Consider the following 22,718-nt stretch of genomic DNA (forward strand, 5'->3'; position numbering starts at 1 on the left):
TGCATCTGAGTTTAGAGATTAATATTATGAAAGAATTTTGAGTCTAGGTCAATCTGGTAAGGAGAAATTAGCATAATTAACTTTTTTTTCCAACAGCGCCACCTTTGGGTGCAGTACCCCCAAATTTTGGGTTATGGGCAGAGGGGGGTACTGGTAACCATACCTGAAAATTTGAAGAGTTTTGGAGTTATGGTTTAGGCAGCAGTATGACTTTTACAGAATTTTGGCCAAAAATGAACGGTACAGAAACAATAGGGGTCCTGCAGCTACGCTGCTCGGACCCCTAATTACAGTGACTGTATGAGCTATGACGCGGACTGGAGACAGATATAGCACACCAGCTAGGCAGGCATGGCTCAACCATCCCTCTCAGCGCTTGCTCTCTCTATAAAAGTGTGCTGTTGTGCTTTTTTCATGCCAGCTATGCATTCTGTGTGAATTGGGCAGAGAAGCCCACCCGACACCCCCTGCCGCGTCTCGCTTATCTCCCAGCGACAATGAGCGTCTGGATCCGAGCCAGGATGGTTCCTCCAGCTTTTTTTTTACACGTTTCACAAATGCATTTAAGCTTTAAGACACATCACCCCCCCCCCCCAGACACACACACTTCCACACACACACATCCACACACCCCTTCCCGCTTTCTCGCTTGCGTTTTTAGCACCTCCTTCGATCGGCTGCCACCCCTCTCACCCTGGTCTGATATCACAGGAGGAGCGTGTTGTGCCTTTGTGCTGCTGCTCCATATCCCGCAGCCTCTGCTGTCAGTGCTGCGCGGCGCGGCACGGCTACTCGTTTCTTCTGTAGACTTCCTCTCTACTCCGAAATCTCAACCTAGGAGCAAACTTTTACCTTTGAGGGAAATGAAAAGTCTTTCCTGCCTCCCTCCTTCGCCTGATGCTCAGATTGCCCCCCGCAGAGCTGCAGCCAAGAAGACGAACTAATTATGCCGAAAAATCATAACACAGGGGGTGCTAGCTAATTGCTTCTAATGGCTTCCTTCCCCTCCTCTTCTAAATTGAGATGGAGAAGCTACTCTCAAGTTGATAGGCCTGGAATGTCAGTATTGTGTCTGTTTACTGCTAATTGTCGCCATTTGCACTTAAGGCAGCATGTCTAGGGAGCAGAGGTCTGACGCTTAATGTGAATCCTAACAACTTAGGTGACCTTATTTTCACACTGGGGGACGCAATAAGCTAATTAGCATTGGATGGCTTCAGAGCATAGAGAAACGACGGTGTGTAGGTCGCATATGCTGTTGATGGCATCTAGCTGACTCCAGAGCAAAGTTCTTTAGGCAATCTGTTCCGAGTAGGCTACATTATTACTCTCTATGCATGGGCCTAACACTGCCTTGGCCTTAATGGATGTACACTCCAGTTAAAGAGGCACATTAAGAGTTCTCCAGTTTGTCGTTAAGCCACTTAAAGGAAGCACTCAAAGGCTCTGGCTATCAACTAAAATGATTTCAATATAATGCACAAGGCTCTGTGACATGATGAAATTAATGGAAACTTTTACATTTTCTGTAAGAGAAGCTTAGTCATGCACATCAATTTTATGGTCACAGAGTTTTTTGTTTTGTTTTGTATTCTGAGAAGTTTAGCCTGAAATGTGTTCTTTGCAAGTATGAGTTTGTAGCTCCATATGTAATTTGACAAAAAAGTTCAGGATTGGGTTCAACTTGTCAACAGGAACTTGACAAAAGATGCACCGCTATGTATTTACAAAAGAAAGATTTGTGTGTTTCCCCATAATGGATTGAAAACTGGTATTAAAGAAAGTGTGTGTGTGTGTGTGTGTGTGTGTGTGTGTGTTTGGGGAGGGGGTGGTGGAGGGTAACCAAGACTCAGTCGAAGATCAGAGCAGACAGGTAGCTGAGACTGCACCTTTAATCACATAGGTACACTGTGTATATCAGGGGCTTATATAAGCCGTCTCCACGGACACCACTCAGAGGGAGGTCTCTCTCCCCTCACTGGTGTAGTGGTCGTGTTGTCAGCCCATGAAAGAGGGGTCACCCACCACCTCCTGGGGAGACAGGGTGGCTGTTTGCCCTCTGTGGTATAAAGCTAGCTTTGATAAGAGATAATCCAGCTGCTCTTGAATCTACATGGTGGAGTTTAGGGCAAAGCCGCATGCTGCTACTGCTAATTTTGCTGTTCAAAGGCGTTTACAGTGAAGTCTCTTTCTATTCCTCGCGTTCTCTCTCTCTCTCTCTCTCATCCCTTTCTCTCTCCCTCTCTCTCTCACATGCTTTCTTTTTTGTAGCTTTCTCTTCTGCTCTCTCTCTCTCCCACTTGCTGTCTGACTTTTTTGTATCTATCCCCCTGTCTCTCTCTTACACCCCCCCCCCCCCCCCCCCCCCCACACACACACCCACCCTCTGATCTGGCAGAGAAGAGTCTCAGGGCGTACTATTGCCAAACTCATGATTCTGCAGTTTGACACACATCCAGAGCGGCATAGTCAAGAATGATAATTAGGGGATAAATGTGCCCATGTGCAAAAAAAGAGAGAGAGAGAAGAAAGAAGGAGAAAAACCTGACTGCACAAGGATCTTAGCTCAGAAACGCCATTGTGTCCTTATCAGTGACTCAATGTGATTTTATTTGGAAGACACCCAAGCTGATCTTTTTAAAGAGCAAACAACACAAAAAAAAAATACTTTTATACGCCAAGGACTGATGTCAATTAAAATATTATCGTGCCGTGCGTCACCTTGGTGGTGATGAGCAGAGGAGGCTGGTGGATGCAAGCATAAAATCCACTGTGACATTCTCAGCGCTGGCTGAGCAGCGGGGAGTAGGGAACAAGCATTTGTTATCCTGACTAGACACATTTAAACCCAGGCTTTTGTTGCTGTTACTATCATCGGCTCTTCAGGATATACGCGACAAGAGCATAATAGTGTGAGGAGGAGAAATGTGGTGACTTGTGTTGTCTTTGGGAGGAAAAAGGCCTAGTGTCTATATTAGCCTTATGGGGTGTGTTTGAACTGATAAATTTGTGTGCCAGGATTTTGCGGCAGCAGGTTGAGTCCCAGGACAGAGTGCATGCGGGTTATTTGTATTCAAGGTACAGCTATAAGCAATTTTTAAGGATGTGTGTAGCAAGGTGAAATAACCTTTCAAGCTGTGACTTAGGAGTCCGTTAAATGTCTCTTCTTGGCAAACATCCATCTCCATCTAATCTCTATATCTCTATAAGCATGGAAACAGTTAGGCCCAGACAGACACATAGTGGACATAGCGAGACACCACTACACATACAGTACATGCAGACATAGGTTGTACTAAGTATCTTAACACTCTCTCTCTCTCTCTCTCTCTCTCTCTCTCTCTCTCTCTCTCTCTCTCTCTCTCACACACACATACACACACACACACACACACACACACACACACACACACACATACACACACACACACACACTACCTCACACCCACCCACACACATAATATTCACAAGAGCAAGGTCCATTGGTAATTGTGTCCTTGTATTGCAGGTATCTTGCTGTGACTCAGTTCTCCCCGACCCATGCCAGAAAAGCATTCCCGTGTTTCGACGAGCCCATCTACAAGGCCACGTTCCGGATCAGTCTGAAGCACGAGGCCTCCTACCTGTCCCTGTCCAACATGCCCGTGGAGAACTCCGTCACCGACGACGACGGCTGGGCGACCAACTACTTCTCCAGGACCCCGCGCATGTCCACCTACTACCTGGCCTGGGCTGTGTGCAACTTCACCTACAGAGAGGCCCTGACCGATAGCGGGGTTCTGGTAAGTAACAGAAAGCGACTGGTATTTAGCGGATGCCTTTATTCACGTGACGTAGATTTGCTATGGTGCGATTACGATTCAAACCTGATTGTCAGGCGGTGGTGAGGCTTCCACTGCTCCCCTGCAATCACCCATGGAGGACAACGAGTCAACCAAACATACTGCTGAAAGTTTTTTTTGTGTGTGTGTGTGTGTGTGTGTGTGTGTGTTTATATGGTGTGCTCAGAGTTGACATTCTGTTCACTTATTTACAGCATCCATTATGGACCCTTAAAATCCTGGTCCATTTTATTTCTCTCAGTGAGCACTTGTTTAACTGAAAAGCCAAGTGAATACACTATATATACTTCATTTTGGTTCAGCTTTCATGAGGTTTATTGGCCTTGATGACTGACTTTTTGACGATCCCACTGACTTTAATGCTACTCCTCCACATTCACGTGAGTCCACACTAAAGGACACCCCACCCTTTATAACTTGAGGTCACAATCAGCAACCCCCAACCCCCCACCTCCCTCCCCCCTCTCAATACTGTCTGATAATTCTCCCTAACAGCAAGCCCTTCATAATGAGTGTTGGCCATATCTAGGCTACGCTCACCCCCCACACCAAATCTTTTTTAGCGGCTCCCCTTCTCCCCTTCTAGCTGTTCCCATCAATCATATTATCGTAACGGAACGGACCCGTCACCCCATCCATCATCAGAGGGCAATCTCAGAGTCCAGAGAGGAAGGTTTTCATTTTGTGTGTGTGTGTGTGTGTGTGTGTGTGTGTGTGTGTGTGTGTGTGTGTGTGTGTGTGTGTGTGTGTGTGCACTGAGCGTGTGAGAGCAGGGAGAGTGTGGTCTACGGCCATTGCTCCTCGTCCTTGTCGGAAGTCAGCGCCACTCCACAGACATCGCAGGCTCCCGCCACTAATACCACCGAGAAACGAAACGATTAATCAATTTTTCGGCTTGCTCCCCACAGCGCAGCTCAGCTGATGATGTAATGACCTTTAGTAAGCATAATCTCTGGACACTCTCCGCCCTGGCCCTGGGAGAACAGTCCTTCCTGATCCTCAGAGGCGTCGGAGTCATCGTCAAGACTCCCTCACCTGTACGCTCTCAGACAGAACAGTGAATGGGTTTTAACCACCAACGCTGTGAGGAGATTAACTTCCCCTCCATACGCTATATACGGTTCCCATCACATCTTAGAATGCTGTTGTTTCTGTCGACGCAGTAGAAAAGCGAGTTTGCTAGCACAGCACAGATTGGTGAAAAGAGGAGACTGTTCAACTTGAACTCATTACAAAAACGGTGCGCAGCCTTGTTGGGCTAATTACCCCTCCTCTCTTTTCTTCTTTTTTTCCTCTCTCTGTCTCTTTCTCTCTCTTTCTCTCTCTGTCTCTTTCTCTCTGGGCTATCTCCAGAGAGCCAGACTTTCCTTAAAGCGCATGCCTCCCCGAGACGCAGCTCTGGAGCGGGAGGAGTGGTGGGAGTCGACATGCAGGCTCTAAGCCTCGTGGGCCAGGCACCATTGTGCTGGTGGTGTCAGGGAGCTCAGGCAGCGCTGCGGCTGCACTCACCCTAAAACAATTATGTGCTGTTCTTTGAAGTGGTGGCAGCCGCCCGAACTCCCCCACAGAGATTTGCTCTGCACTTAGTGCGAGAACAAAAAAAGAGAAGCAAAAATGAGAGAGATAGAGACTGTGTGTGTGTGTGTGTGTGTGTGTGTGTGTGTGTGTGTGTGTGTGTGTGTGTGTGTGTGTGAGTGAGAGTGAGTGCTTCAGCAACAAGCTCACTTGTACAGTAAATTTGCATTTATGGCAAGACAGAAAAAGAGCTAGAGAGAGAGAGAGAGATGTTTAAGAGAGAGAGAGAGAGAGAGAGAGAGAGAGAGAGAGAGAGAGAGAGAGAGAGAGAGAGAGAGAGAGTTTATATACATCTGTGGCCCATACATATTTGGTCAGTTTTAATTTTATTCTTACAGTATTCAATTAATTGACTGACTGGTGTAAACACATGGCAGGTTATCAGATCAAAGCACAATATAATTAATTACCTCTTTACAATTGTGAACAAGACTTTCCGCCCTGCACCACTTGCACTAATGTAACTAATGACAGATGTGCCGGGCACTATCACACCCTGTTGGCCTTTGAGAAATCCCTGTCTCAGTACTGCCCACCAATGACTCAATTAACTTTAATTTAGCAGTAACCGAAAGTCACACCTCCGCCATGTCCCTGATGATGAGGAATGGTGTGCCTCTTCATCTCCATCGGCCGTGCCTGTCCCATGAGGCTCCTGAGTGGCCCAGTTCGTCCAGTCAGTGGCTTGCGTATGACCGGCCCGCGTGCCCTTGCGTGATGTGTGGTGTGCCGGACGTGTGTCTGCTGGCGCTCCCCTGGGCGCAGCAGTCTGGGCCGCGGTCATGATGGTTTTATCGACTGGTCTGCTTGGAGCTGAGTGGGGACAAGCCACATCACGCCGTGGTGACCCACCCATGCGGCGGCCCTACCCTTCCTGGCCAGTAGCCCCGGAGGCCTCAGTAGATGCCACATAGCGTGGTCCCTGGTGGGGGCGGTCATTATGTCGGTATCAGAGGCACGCGAGCGATAAAACTCGCCCCATCTCATCTCATCTCTGCTACTCTTCCCTGGAGGAAAAGGAATGGGGGGGGCCGGTGAGTTGACCTCCGCAGTGTCCTGATGAGCTCCCCCCCCCCCCCCTCCACAGCTCCCCCCTTGGACGGCTCTGCTTCTCTGCTGCCCCCCCCCCCCCCCCTCCAGACCATCCTAAACCCTGTCCTCATTTTATAAGGGCCTGATTTGTGTCCTCTTGATAAGGATCCGACAGCTTAAAACCCCAGAAAGCAATTGCATTTGCAAACGACATCATTCACATTGCTTGTGATTGATTCTCCTCTCTGTTTGAAAGAAATGGAATGGCTAAGGTGAAGATTGAAATGGTAGGGAGATAGAGAAAGAGTCTTAATGAGAGACACAGAGAGAGAGAGAGAGAGAGAGAGAGAGAGAGAGAGAGAGAGAGAGAAATGAAGGGAGAGAGAGTGAGTGAAGGAGAAAGACTAAGCATACATGTCATCTCTCTCTCACTATTAATAAGTGAAGTGAAGTCTATGGCCTTGTCTTTGTGGCATCGCCATAGATCAATACTGAATGTCCTTTGATAGGGAGGGGTGCTCTATTGAAGTCCAATTACCACTGTGTTCTGTCCTTGCCAGGCTTTCTTGTAAGACATTAGTGCGGACTTCTCTTTTCATCACATTGATTAACTGTGGATTCGTTGATGCTGCCTATAGAATGTCATAGTCGTATAGCTCAAAATAAATGGCACATACTATATTACGCTCCATTTTATAATGCATGGACCTTAATATAGTGATGTTAAACTATTATGTTATTCTTCAGTAGTAAAATGCTGACTTACAATACACCTTTAAGGGAAACCAGGTTTGGGGTTAAAGTTAACATTTAGCTTAGGCTTACATCAGCACAGGATATCAAACATGAAAGTGCTGTTGCACTGTAGTCAATACTAAAGCTATGATGTAGAGTCATGGCCAATTGTTTTTATATTGTGAGTTAGTCGGTTAGTATATGTATAGATTTCTAGTAAGTTATTGCATGTAATTAGAACAGTAGTCATCTGTAGAGAAGATATCTTGATAGTCACCTCCCCTGCATATGTCTATATGTCTTTATTTGGCTGGCAATGGAGCTCGTTTGCCTTGAGCCCGCGGAGGCATCCATCCCTCCGACGCGCAGAAGCAATGCATCAGCCTCGGCCTGTCGGAAGAGGAGACAGATCATTATTATCCAGGGAAAACATTTCAAACAAAAGGCGACACCTCACTTCACCGTTCACGTTCTCCATCTCCCTCAGCGGGGGCTCGGCAGAAACCGCAACACAACGAGCGTTAACGACAAATGCAAAATGCTTTGTTTGCTCAGCGAAAAAATCTAATTTGGCTCTCGGTTGATGGACGACAACAAAGCCGCTGGATGAAACGGTGGCCGGGCCGGCAGACGGATGGGGATTGATATGTGGCAGGCGCTGCTGCGGCGCCCGTCACACACAAACACGATGTGTGGCGTCTGAGAACCCCACACAGATGCCATTCAATAACGTCTGGTGATGGATTCCATAAGAGCCTGATACACCACAGGATAGCCAAAACACAAAACCACCCCGTACACTAGCGAGTGCTTTATGTGTCGTAGGGAGACATAAATGAAAGGATGAAAAACAATGTTGAACTATTGAAAACTGCCTTCCTCTGAGCTTCTAACTCTATCTGATGTCCTTGTGAGTTATTTTTCCTTTAATTTTTATTTCATGTGTCTGTTGTTCCCCTCAGATCCGCCTGTACGCCAGGCCCAACGCCATCATGAGTGGATCGGGCGACTACGCGCTGCAGATCACAAAGAGGCTGCTGCAGTTCTACGAGGATTACTTCAAAGTCAAATACTCCCTGCCCAAATTAGGTAAGAGTCAGGGGGAATCACTCAATGTGTTTGCGACACAACGGTGCCCCAATTACTTGCCTTCAGCTGGTTTTCTCTGTGTGATTTGTGTGCTGTAGGAAGATGAGTTTCGCATGGATTGTTATAGGTTGGGGGTTGATTCCAGAAAGCTTTTATTTATGTTTTTAAAAGTGCCTATAGTTTCTGTCACAGAGGCGCATGGATGGAACTTGTATTATGAGAGGACACGCTGGGCCCTCTGTGTGTGTGTGTGAGAGTTTGTGTGTGTGTTTGTAAGTGTGATTGCGTGCATGAGTGAGACTAGAAGTGTAGGGCTGCATGACATTAGACAGGCACTCTGTCTGCGTACCGCCCCATTGGGTTCCTGTCAGTTTGCCATAATCATTTAAATATACCCATCAATCTGAGAAAACTGAGTTTCCTCTTCTCCCTCTCTCTCTCTCTCTCTCTCTCTCTCTTTCTCTGTCTTGTGTTCTCTCCATCTCTATATATGCCTTTCTGTTCCTCTCTTTCCTGCTATTTCTCTTTCTCTTGCCCTGACATATAAATATATGTGTGCATGTGAGTGTGTGAATGAGTGAGTGTGTGTGTGTGTGTGTGTGTGTGTGTGTGTGTATGTATGTATGTGTGTGTGTGTGTGTGTATGTATGTGTGTGTGTGTACAGTATGTGTGTGTGTGCACACTCACAGATGTCTGTGTCCATCTGGTTGCCTTTACTGTATGTCACTTGGAGAGGACATGGAGAGGCACAACAGCTTCTTCCCCGTGGCATATCCCAACCACTCACATGCACACATATATACCGGCATGCACCATCATACACACACACACACACACACACACTTATGCACATACAATCCACTTAGCCATGTATATCTATGTTCCTATTATGCATTATGCTATGCTATTATGCTATATTCCTTGAATTTCCCCTTGGGGATCAATAAAGTATCTATCTATCTATCTATCTATCTATCTATATATCTATCTATCTGCACCATTTCTCTCACTCTGTTGGCAGATATCAGCAGATCACAATGTTTAGTTTATGCTGTCCTTTCATGTGAGAGCAAGTATTGGGCGCCCACTACGTTGACCCAAGCTGTCTCCCCTGAAGGGATCTGCAGAGAAGGGAGCTCTTGTCCTTTCTTCCTCACGACTGTCGTACCCTCTTGAGATCGTTTGAGGAGTTTCTTCCAGTCGAGCACGGATTGTCGCTTTCACAAACGCAGTCTGTGTACTTGTGAAATCTCTGTTGAATAGCAGAGGAGAGGAGAGTGGAGGAGAGGAGAGAAGAGGAGAGGAGAGGAGCCCTTTCAAACCCCATTATGCTGGCAGAGACACTCTATCAGAAGAATGCTTTTGCCTGATTCATGTGAGGTATTTCCGATTAGCCTTCCAGTTCTCATACCTGCTGTGAACAGAGTCTCTCGGCCTTGTTCACTCCATAAACTTGGCCTATTGATGATTGTAGCTGTGCTTTCCTCACACAAAAGTCGCTGTGGTTTAAAGTTGTAGCATGATAAAAAAAAGTGTGAAAGAGAGTAAGAGAGAGAGAGAGAGAGAGAGTGTGTGTGTTTTTACGCGTGTTTGTGTTTGTGTTTGTGTTGCTGAGAGAGAGTCACTGGATCAGGAACAATGTTACACCTAGAGGAGTGTTACACCTACAGGAGTGTAATTACAAACAAAAATCTCAACCTCTATGCTCTAAATCACAGTCCTTGGCCACCTGAATGTCTTAGCACCTTCTCTTAGAATATTCTATATACTGTATTCTATATATTCTATATTGTTTTACTATAGGCCACTGCACTGCATATGATAACCCATAGTGTAGCCTCAGAGTGCGTGGCTGAAGAAATGGCGTGGATATAGTTGTTTGCGCTGGTTACATAAAACTGTCATCTGTGCAGAGGGGACAGGGAACATTTGCGAGCCCCGAGGTCCACAAACATAGAGACTGGCCGAGTTCTGCTCATTGCCCAATGACAAGAAACGCAAGGCACGGGCAACCTGACAGTCTGTTTCCAGGCAGCCGGCGTACAGAGGAGTCATTAGAATGTGCGTAATCGGTCACGTATTGTTCACTTTTCCTTTAAAACTTTCCCAGTAGGAACAAAAGGAAAAAGGCCATTTAGTTACACCCAGCTTTTATCTCTGTTGTGCATATGAGGCTCTGAGATAGCTGTTAGTGCTGTGCAAGATTCATTTTGAAGCCATTACATCGAAAGTTAATGTCGCTCTGTCTCCTTCCCTCATTTCAGAGTCACTCATGTTGAGTGAATGAGTCTTTTTTGGACATTGGGATGATTTAACTGTCAGTGGTCCATTAATGTGAATTTGTATTTAAACTTCCTTCTTCCATTACATCTCCACATTCGCCTCCTCTAACTGCACTTCATCTGTCTTAAGTAAGAAGTGTGTCTGGGCCCCACCCCTGCTCTCTCTCCCATTCGCTTCCTGTCTCTCTCCACTGTCCTATCAAAGGCATAAAAAGGCCAAAAAAGCGGCTGTGTCATGGTGACACGGCTGCCTCCGTGTCAAGGTTTGGCGCATGATCGATTGTGCCAGGCTTGGCGAGTCAACTCCTGGTCGCCCGAGATGACGCCACGCACGGTGGCTGGGTGCGTTCATCAAAGCGCTACGTGCCTCGTCTCCAGAATCTAAAGTAGAGTCTAATTACAGTGGCTTAATCGCAGCCGCTGACGACTTGGGATGGCTGGGAAATTTACAAACACATGCGCGTGCACACACACACACATACACACACATATATGCACAAAAATACACACACACAAACACACCTCATAATGTATTTTTCAAGCTGAGTGGTGAAGAAACAGACACATCCACACAAACACACACACACACACACACACACACACACGTCATAACGCCTTTTTCAAGCTGAGTGGAAAAGAAACACACACACACACACACACACACACACACAAACAGACATTTGTCTCTCAGCAGCTCTTTTTCAAGCGGAATGGGGAAAGGACACACACAGACAGTGAGCGAGACGGAGAGACAGAGAGGGAGAGAAATAGAGGTAAAGAACTGAAGAGATGGGAGGGAGAATAGCGATGTGACTGCTATTAACCTCCCCCCTTATCCTCCTATGATGGCCGACATCTCTGTCTCTGCCTGCTCAGTCACACACACACACACACACACACACACACACACACACACACACACACACACTCACTCCTCCCGGCCCATTTAGATGTGTGTGTGTGTGCGCGTGTGTGTCTGTGTAAGTGTGTCTGTCTGCGTGTTTGTGTGTGTGTGTGTGTGTTACACTTGAGAAAGGACCTCCCACCTTACCATATTTCTCCCTTTCTCCCTCTCTCTCTCTCTCTCTCTCTGCTCTCACTTGTACTTTCACTCCTCTGAGCTATCAGCTTCTTTCTCTTTTTCTCAACGATCTCTCCATCCTCTCATCTACCCTCCAAACCTCTCATCTGTCTTTCGTCTCCAGCTCCTGAGAGGCTGACTGGGTAGGAAAGGAGAGGAGCAGAGAGTAGAGAGAGAGAGGGAGAGAGGGAGAGAGAGAGAGAGAGAGATATCTCTTCCTCTCCAAGAGGTGGCCGCAAGCCGTTCCCATAGGAATACACAGCATCCAAGCCCCCCCCCCCCCCCCCTCCCTCCCTCTCTCTCTCTCTCTCTCTCTCTCTCCCCCTCCCCTCTCTCTCTCATCCTGTCCCAGTAGCCTTTGAAACACACACAATACAAACACAACCTGTCAGCTGCCAATTGCATTGGGATGGCTCCCGCTCTCTCTTGACAGTGGGCTGTCTTGACACGGCTAACACATAGCGTAGCGCTGTCAGCCTCCGCGTTCACTGTGTGAAGCCAGGCTCTCTGAGTGCTCTGTCCAATTGGACATGCCTCGGCCAGCACGTTTAACCGTTGGAGAGCCCGCAGTGCTATGGGTGTGACGGTATGTAGGAGGCTGCTGTTTCAGCCATCAACTGCTCAACATGGGTTTATGACACACCATTTGAATTGCATTTAGTGAAAAGACCTCTCTCAGTTCGGTGTAAGGAAATTCACAGTCTTGATGTCGGCAAGGAGTCTTGTTGAATGGAGTGGAAATCATATAAGTGGTGGAGGGGTTGCGGGGTTCTGTCGGTTGAGTGGAAGCACAGAATGTGGGAATATCTTTCGGAAAGCTGTACACATCGGTGGAGAAACCGATTGGTCTGGCTGTTAGACAGGGGGCCTTAGCATGTGGAAGAGGAGGGAGGAGGAAGAGATCTATCCTAGCCATTGATCCATGGTAAGAGGTTTTCAAAGAGAGATAGATGGAGAATCAAAGGCGGTGACCTGCCACAGTCGATGTGTCCAACGAGGATGAATTAGCCAAAGTGTGGTCTTGACACGCCACTGCGCTGAGGCAGAGGATGGGAATTGATGAACGGGATGTCGGTCACGAGGGGATCGAACCTGTGACATGTCAGCAGCCTGTATCTGGGACATATGAGGAGGTGGCGGGCAACTTGACGGTCAGCATAGCATGGCTCGCATCCAAGATGGTCAGTGTCGATACCACTGCATGAGAGTGAGTGAGAGAGAGTGCAGAGAGTGAGAGAGACTGCAGGTTTGGACATGCTGGTTTACAAGCAAAACAACAATGAACAAGCTCAAAATTGTTTTCTTTCTCATAGATTCCTGGTGGGACTATTTAAGCGACTTACAACATGATAAACACTTTAAAGCTTTTAAAACAATTCTCCCAACAATTCAATATTTTGGTCAGGGGTCAAGAGAAAAAGCTTGAAAGATTCCAAATAAGAAGCTATGGGAATTATGGGAAAAGATGCCCATGTTAATAAAAATAACTTGACCTTCAAGTATGTTGCAGCACTTAGACTTCTGTAAGAAAACTAGAGACTAGACTTCATCAACGGCTTAATAGGGTCTTTGTTGCTATGATGACCAGTGGAGCTGACAGTGTGCCCAAGGCATTGTGGGAAAGGTGTTGTGAGGCCAGTAGAGGTCTCCCCTCATACACAGAGGGAGGTGATGGATTGCATTGGGGTGTTTTTGCCTAAACGGTTGAAATGTTGCTATTCTTGCTTTGACTCTTTAAAGCGACCTTGAGTTTGAAAAAAGGTGCTATATACATAAAACTTAAAACAATATCATTATTATTGATAGCATTATTATTGAGAAAACAATTGCAATTCAGTCAGGACCACTTCAGTGAAAAGAGAGTATTTATTTCAATTTGCAATAATACAATTATCTTTGTCACTATGGCTCTGTTCTTGGACTCAGCTGGCCGTCCATGTGCACTCGTGGAGCCTCAGGCCGGGGGAGAAGCAGCAGGAGAACAAAACAGAGCACTTATGAATGACAACAACATGACATCGTTTGAGCATGAAAGCAGGAGTTGGGGTGGACGTGGGTTGCAAAGTAGCTTGCAGAGGAAGTGGAAATGAATGGGTAGGGGAAAGCAGCTTAGACAAGGCGCCGTGAACACATTTAGCAAATCGTAGGCGTAGCAGGGAATCAGCTGATCCATTCCCCCTGGTTGAGATCAGCTGATTGGATGGCATGAACTAACACTATGCTCAATGTGTGTGGACAAAACAAAATCCCCTTTCCCCATGTTGGTAGGTAGGTATGGGTAGTCTTTACTATTACGTAGCACCTTGCTCAAGCAGTTGAGGCATTGGAACGCTCATCTGTGGATGTGATCTGTCTACAGAACAGGCAGAGGTCAAGTCGGGTGTGTTAACCTGAGGGGATGACAGATCATAGATCAGACAGATCACAGGCCTGGAACGTGATGTCCACTTATCTTCTTATCGTCTCTCTGGACGTGCTTGTGTCCACATGACCCCTTTTCCTCTGTGGACAAGCACGTTTTCTCTGTCACCTGAGCTGACATCTGGGTTGTCCACAGGTTGTCCACTGGGTTGCCAACAGCAACCACTGTCACTCAGTTCTCTCAGTCTGCTGTCAGTCATCTGGGACCTCTGAGCCCTTGTGATTAATGGACTCCTGTCCTATTTGCCTCAGTTTACTGGTGACCTGCACACAGAATAGATGCAGTCAGATGACATTTCATCCAGATCCATCTGACAAAGTGTCTCTGATGTGTGTAACAGAGCCCACTTCAAACCAAAATGGCAAGGTAGTATTGCTTGCGTTTTACTCCATGTAAAGCAGCACTGCGCAGAATGTAAAAAAGCCTCTACTGCAGCTCATTGCCAACTATAGTATTACCAGAAGATATCAATGTTCAGACAAGTTTTTATCAGTTTTGGTGGTTTGCATGTTTTTTCTTTCTGTCTCTTTTAGGTAGTCAGGTCACTAGCTTTTGTGCAAAACAACACTACTGCTTTAAATGGTTTAGACAATATATCTCTAGTAAAATTTTATTTTTTCTTAATTATTTTTTCCAATAACCACATAGTGTTTCATACGACGGAGTATTAGGGCCACACATGAAGGACATTTTTTTTTTGCCATGACGAGATTAAACTCGACATGTCGATTTTGAAGTCGCCATGTCGACATTAAACTCGACTTTTCGAGAAAAAAATTGAAATGTAAGATCGACTTTAATCTCGACGTATCGACTTTAATGTGAGAATAAAGTTGAAATATCATGTCGACTTTAATCTCGACGTGTCGACATTAAACTCAACATTTTGAGAATAAAGTTAGTTTGGAGAGAGAACGACCGCTCGAGACGATTGAAAGGGAGGACGAATGAAACAATGCAACAAGTGCAACAATGATTCAGAGTGTTCGAGTGCAACAATGATTAGACATAGGCCTATATCATGTGGACAAAACATAGAACATATATTAACCTACGTTGCTCAGCCAAATAGGCTACTTTGCTCTTAGGTCCTATCACGGAGTTACAGGCGATAAATGCAATGGTCAAAAGTAGCCTAAACGTCATTAGCGGTTTATTTATTTATTGTAGGCCCATTATTGGATGTGCAGTGGCCTTACCCACGTAAAACAGAGTGAAATAACATTTTGTATAGAAACATTATATCATTGGATACATATATTTTTCTAGCTATTTAGCCTAAACGGCATAGTGCATGGTATTTCCATAACCGCGAGACAGCACTTCACGATGACGGCAATGAGTAGTTAACAGACAAGACGCAATCTATCTGAATATCTGCAATCTAGCAATCTATCTGAAATAACACCTATTTGAAGCCCATTTTTCATGTAACATATTGTGTATTAGTGTAGGCTACATACTGTAGCTTAAACTGTGTAGGCTATGTTTAAACAGTAGGGCCTATTGCGAGTTTAATGTCAGCATGTCGACTTTAAAGTCGACACGTCGAGATTAAAGTAGATATTGTAACAAACTGCAAAGTTGTCTCAGATTGGTTTTATTGGTTACGCACCAAAACACACGAATGTCATTACACAGGCAACACAAAGGAGGTCAATTAAACAAGCACGATACACAAACAGGGTAGTCACATACAATACACGGGGTAAACAAATGAGGTACAACATAAAGAAAGACTATACCAGCTAACACATACATGACAAGGTAAACGCAATTACTCATACTAAAACCAACATCAACATTACACACATACACATACACTGCACAGCATTATGGGAGTTCAGTCATGAACCAGCTAGGCTCAGTTCACTACAATATTATATTTTAACTTTATTCTCGAAATGTCGAGTTTAATGTCGACACGTCGAGTTTAATCTCGCCATGGCAAAAATATTTTTTTTCTTCATGTGTGGCCCTAATACTCCGTCGTAGTTTCATCTATTAACAAACGAGAAGAAAAATGTAATTATTGATCATCTTTAATGTAACCATTATTTGCCTCCAAGCCCAGAAAATCCATCATAAGGCAAGTGGATGGATTATTAATTACTTAAAAAAGGACTCACTCCATCTCTGTATTCCTGTAGCTACCACTCAGGACAATCATTGACTTCTTGACATCTTGTGCATGGTATTAGACTGCATTTTGTCAGTATTATGTGAAGAAAGAGGTCCCTCAACCATGACATGTACAGTAATCAGAATCAATTCTGAATGTGAAGAGAATGTTTGCTATGCGCACACACACACACACACACACACACACACACACACACACACACACCTCTGTTTTTGATAGAGGACAATAATGCACTGACAGCAGCCTAAGCAATCCATCTAATGTTGATCTCCAATTGCCTCAGCCTTAGCGAGGAGGAAAGGAGTGAAGAGGCTATAAAGTGCCCAAGTCAGGGCTTTAGATGGGGATGCTGTCTGCTGCTGACTTCACATCTTCCTGTGAGCGAGTGCGAAGTAGGCTGCTTGTTAACCCCCCCCCCCCTAAATAATCCATTCTATCGCATCCCACGTTTTTGGTGATGGGGCGAGCCCTGCAGTTATTCTGGGTTCTGAATGTGCTGCCGCACTGGAGGAAGCACACTCGCATTCCACTCCGCTTCTGCATCGTCTGGCTCACAGTAAACAGTAAACGTGAATTTGCATAAGCACATACGTACAGGGCCTCCAAACCATGCCTCTTTGTGCGGGGATTGGAATCGACTGGCAAACATGTTCATATATCCTCCCACGTCTGAAAAGCGAGTGCAGTTTTATCAGGGCAGGGAATTGTCATGTATCCAGCGTGTGTGATATGGAAACCTTATCATACGGTTGTGGGAGAGTTACAGCATGTGGCTGCTGTGTGGGGGTGACAGATGGGTTCTAATGACAGGCAATGTGTGACTGTGTGCACGCCGGGTGTTGTTGAAACAAGAAAACCATGAAGGAAAAAAAAAACTAGATTTACAAGAATAGGCAATATATTTTCGATTCCCCCTCTTTTCCTATTTAGAAGCCCTAGATCTGAATGGCATTTTTGCTGAATGGGTACTGTTAGTCTGTTTTGCTGCCAGAGTTGGTTGGTCTCAGGTTATGATAAGATGTTAAGATGTTTTGGCATCATTGCTCTGGATTTCAGTCTCTTCTGTCTCTTAGCACAAATTGTGCCAACCTGTTTTTGTTTTCTTTGTCAATGAGCCTTTTTCCTCCACCTACTGTCAGCTGTTGCTGAAACTTTATTTGGATGTTGAACCATTGCAGTGAGAAAGAGAAGAAATAAAGAAAAGCAAAAAAGGGCACATGTATGTTCCATATGTTCAACAATACCTTCACCACATTAGCCTATGTACTAACTCCCTGCATGCCCCATGTGTATGTAAACATGTGTCTGTGTGTGTCTGTGTGTATTTACCATTCACATGTTCCATATGTTCAACAATACCTTCACCACATTAGCCTATGTACTAACTCCCTGCATGCCCCATGTGTATGTAAACATGTGTCTGTGTGTGTCTGTGTGTATTTACCATTCACATGTTCCATATGTTCAACAATACCTTCACCACATTAGCCTATGTACTAACTCCCTGCATGCCCCATGTGTATGTAAACATGTGTCTGTGTGTATTTACCATTCACATGTTCCATATGTTCAACAATACCCAGAGGTGGAAAGTAACGAAATACATTTACTCACGTTACTGTATTGAGTAGTTTTTCTGTGTATTTTGTATTTTTTAAGTAGTTTATAAAATCGGTATTTTAAATTTTACTTGATTACTTTTTGAGTGAAGTATTGTACTTCGCTACATCAAAAATCCCATCCGTTACTTGAGTAAAAAAAAGTTAAGACTAACGAAAACAGAAAACAGAAAAAAAATCGCGCCCTAAACCACTAGCCTAGTGATAATGATCAGCATGTAGCCTACAACAGGACATGAATCAAGCTGACGCCATGCAGTCTTTCTGAAAGTGATGGAGATGGAGCTGGATCACGAGATGCATCAGATTAGCCTAACCTATGAAAGTGTATTTTCCGCTTTTCCAATGGGTTGTCTCAGTTCGTTTTAGCACCAATGATTGCGGAGATATTCAAGCAAACACCATTGGATTTCGTGTTTTGACGTTTGTGCTCACCTTTCTTTGGAAAGAAGTTTATTAGCAGTTGTTTCCCCTCATTTTGATGTCTCTCTTTTTCCTGTTTTGGCCTTTGTTTTTAGTAACCCGACTTGGCTTTCTTGGAGAAAGACATTGCACCAGCAGCACAACAATTAGCGGTCCACTACTAGCGATGCTCAACTAAATAAACAAAAGATAGACTACCTTATGAATCGTGCAGGCGGACTAAACCATTTAGCTCTTTAGCAAGGGAGAGTGAGAGTGACCTTAGACAGTTTTCACTATGTTTTGTATACAAAATCCAGTCAGTCAAACTTTACATTTCGTCTGACATTCATTTTTACATTTAATTTGGGAGTTAAAATATTCAGGTAAAATAAATATATGGTGGAAATAAGTATTGAACGCTTCATTTTTTTTTTCAGTAATTAGCCTAAACTTCCAGTGAGTCTATTCGAAATTTTCACCACTCATTATATTAACACACATATAAAAAATCCAAACATAAGAGTTTTGTGTATTAAAGTGGAATGACACAGGGAAAAAGTATTGAACGTGCCTACTGAAATTTCTTCAATACTTTGTGGAAAAGCCTCAAGACATTTCCTGTATGACAAAACTTATTAGTCGCAGTATCAGGTGTGATTTTGGTCCATTGTTCTAAACAGATTCCAGGGGTCCCTCTTGTGAATCCTGATCTTTAGTTCCAGATTACTTCCAGAACTGTTTAATTGAATTTAATTGAATCGGCTGCCTTCAAGTCTTTCTGGAGCTTTCTCCGAGTGGTCCTTGGCTCTTGGAATTGACTATCCTTCTGACTCCCTGGTCAGAAATATTGCGAGGAGATCCTGTGCCGGTTGATGATGCAGTGATGTTTCTTCCACTTGGAGATAATGGCTCCCATGCTGCTTACTGGAAGATTCTGAAGTTTTGAAATGCATCTGTAACCAGTTTTATTGATATGTTTTGCAACAATAAGGTTGCAAAGGTCTTGGGAGAGCTTTTTGCTTTTATCCATCATGAAATGTTTCTTGTGTGACACCTTGGTAATGAAAAACCTTTTTATAGCCCATCAATATGTAAGCTACTAACCAAGCTTATATTAATTTGCGCAGATAGAAAGGATAACTACTCTCTAACTACGTACAGATTCCAGCTCGTTCCTTCCCTTTCCTTGCCTTAGTGCTTTTTCTTAGCGTGTTCAATACTTTTTCCCTGTGTTATTCCACTTCATTACACATGACTCTACTTATGGAGTTGTTTGGATTTTTATGTGTGGATTACCTGAGTTATTACTAATGCCTGATGCAAATGTTGTGCCCCCTGTATTCCACTTTTCAAGGGCCCTCTCCTCTATTGGGGCCCTATACTTCCCACTTTCCCCCCTAGTTTGACGCCCTTTAATCTGCTGAACCTTCTGCTCATTTCCAAATATAAAAAAAACTCTCTGCAACTCAACATTGGCCTGCCTGCCTCAGCTGCCTGTGAGGGGCTTTTCAGTTGTGCTGGATTACTGTTCACTGCAAAGCGACCCAAGGATGAGTGCAACTAACTTTGAAAATCAACTACTGCTCAAACTTAAAGAACTTAAAGTAGGTGATTTTTCACATAGATCTCCATTTCTCAACATCCTTATCAGGCAAGTACCTCCACTCGGCGGCCATATTGCAACACTTTTTGGGCACTTATCGTGCATCTATTTCGGCAGAAATGAGTGTGCGTAAGGCTTCACGACACCAATCTTGCTCCAGCAGCGAGATCACAACAGATGATTGGCACGATGTCTTCACAGCACACCACATGATTGGCTCAATGTATTTTACAACACACCACATGATTGGCTCAACGTATTCACATGTCAACGTTTTGCCGCGGAAGGGTTGTGATATGTGTAGACAACTGCCATATTGGCGTTACAAACTAACCCCATGCATTACTATGGAGGATTTTTTGAGTGCTGTGTCTCCTCATTAGAAAGTCTCTGGTAAAACTGGTTGTTCTGGTACCCCCCCCCCCCCCCCCCCCAAAAAAAAAAAAAAGTAACTAAGTAACTTTTACTTAAAGTACATTTTAAATGAACTACTTTTTACTTTTACTTGAGTACATTTTCAGATCGGTATTTTAACTTGTACTTGAGTAATATTTTATCAAGGTATTGGTACTTTTACTTGAGTACAATATTTTCATACTTTTTCCACCTCTGACAATACCTTCACCACATTAGCTAGGGTGACCAGATTTGGGTTTGTGAAAAAGGACACTCAACAGACATGGTGATTTATGTATGATAATGAGCTTGATTGGCCGGCCCAACGCTAACAGTAAAACACTGCACTTGAAAGTTTTCAATGTGCAAAAACAATAATTACAATAAAAGCGAGCTCTATACGCGCAAGATATATTTGGATGGCAACCCATCTTTAATGTCGCATATCTCTAAATTTGATCCAAGGTGTTTCTGAAAATACAAACTGAATCTTTTACAGTAGCCTAGCTCTGTAATTTTGAACAATCTGTTTTAGAGCTTAATAATCCTGACCTGTGAAAACAGTTGTGTTGATGGGGACTGATGTGGATATGTCCATTTTCTTATATCTATTCAATCATGTCTGGTCTATTATTAGGCCTACCTCTTTTCAATCCATTATTATTAGATATTTTTTTGTAAAGAAATAGGCCTACATCTATCCCTTATGTTATGCCAACATATTTAATTCACCTGCATATAGGCTACAGTAGCCTAGATAGAGGATTATTGACATCTGCTGTTGTCAGTGTGCAGGCTATCCCTTAAAGGCCGTTTAAAGGGATAACCAAAGTGCAGTTTCCTACCCAAAGCTAGAAAGTTGCTAGGTCGGCAATCGTCCAGAGAAGGCCGCTCAGACAATGGCAGAAGTGTTCGTCATGTTATATTTTTTAAAATCTATGGTTATGAGTTGATGTGCCATCAAAATGTTTTTGGAGACGTAATGTTAGGTCGAAAAACTTTAGCTGATGAGCTCTCACCCCTCGCTGCCGTTTGTTGCTTTGCTGAATATTGTGTAGCCTACCTGTAGGTCGGTCGTTGGCACCTTTATTTGCGACCGACATGTAAGTGCCTGCTTTGCAGGTCAGGCACTCAGCTTCATGTTGATATCGACCGAGACAAAAACATGGAAATTTACGTTTTAATTCGTCAGTGAACTTTCACTAAACAAGGAAGTTTGCGCTATTGAGGTGACTGACTGACCAATTAAATGTTTGAGATTACTATCGACCAATGACGGTAGCTAAGGTCAGGCTCAACACCCTACACTTAGGCCTAGTCCACACGTACCAAACCGATCTTTTTTTCCTCTGTCTTCCCTGGAACTGTATCAAGAATATTTGCGTCCAAACGGATCCATCTCAACACGACTCAACACGTTACTTCATATCCCAGGCCTATAGGTGGCACTGTTTCTTTACAGAAATTGACCAAATCTTGCGCTGTAGGCTATACAAACAGACAGAATAGGCTACGACGAAATGGCTAGTGCAAGGAAACCAGAATTGTTTGTGTGGACTTATAGTGAACTGTCAACTGTAAAACTAATAAACTTAATTTTTACGGTTTGTGAAGGGTGCAGTCCTGTCCTTTATTTGGCTAACGCAGGTAAAAATAATCTCCTTTACTTTCTTTGGTTGTAGGATAGTCCGCGATTCACATTAGTTTTGGTTATCACCGCAAGTGCAAAGGCTAGGCGTACCCAAGTTCTAGGCCATTCCGTCGCCACTTTTATAATATTGCTATAATACCTTTGTTAGTAACAGTCGATACTTTTGCTTGCATCAAATCGCGCATTCGCATTTAGTGCGCATCTATAGGCTTAACATGAGTTCTAAGCGTCTTTGTATGCTCATATCTGACTTCACTATGAATGCATTTATTTATGTTGTAAGACATGTAAAATAAATGAATGACACCAGCACTACGCACAAATTAATGCAAACTTACACCACACTTCCCTAATAACTTAAGTTCTCTCCTGTCACTGACAGTAGCTAGAATGCATAAAAAAAAACACCGGGAAAAACAGTGTTCAGTCCACCAAGTCATAAGCTATCAGCGCTGCGCAGCATCAGTTGTGATATTTATCTTAACGGAGTGTAATCGTAGGTAATGTCATGTATGAAAACTAGTATTGTTAGGCAATACTATAAGTGCAAGTCCAGGGCAGCTGAGGTGTGGCGATGACATCATCGATTCGCAAGTAGGATGTGCGGTTTCGCTGTCCAAACGAATTCAAAAAGGCTACGGAAAGGGTTTCAGATTTTTCCTGGTCTGAGACCAGGTTTCAAAAAAGTGCGGTTTCGGGCAGTGCGTTTACCGAATTCGTTTGGACGCTCGGCCAAGACGAAGCAAAACCTCTGCGTTTAACCCAAAAAGCGTCTCCGTGTGGACGGGCCCTTAGGGGAGGGCGTGACTAGTATGTGAATGAAAGACATATATATAAATATA

General features: G+C 44.3%; 1 protein-coding gene across 1 annotated transcript in view; it reads left to right on the plus strand.

Moving 5' to 3' along the window:
- The window catches only part of LOC121698177 (thyrotropin-releasing hormone-degrading ectoenzyme-like), a 163,958-nt gene that overhangs the window by 9,283 nt on the left and 131,957 nt on the right, over positions 1-22,718 (plus strand). The window contains exons 2-3 of the mRNA XM_042080024.1: positions 3,509-3,782; positions 8,147-8,273. Of these exons, the coding sequence (XP_041935958.1) occupies positions 3,509-3,782; positions 8,147-8,273 (401 nt within the window). The remainder of the gene's footprint in view (positions 1-3,508; positions 3,783-8,146; positions 8,274-22,718) is intronic.

Source organism: Alosa sapidissima, chromosome 23 (assembly GCF_018492685.1).
Source record: "Alosa sapidissima isolate fAloSap1 chromosome 23, fAloSap1.pri, whole genome shotgun sequence".
Lineage (NCBI taxonomy): Eukaryota > Metazoa > Chordata > Actinopteri > Clupeiformes > Clupeidae > Alosa > Alosa sapidissima.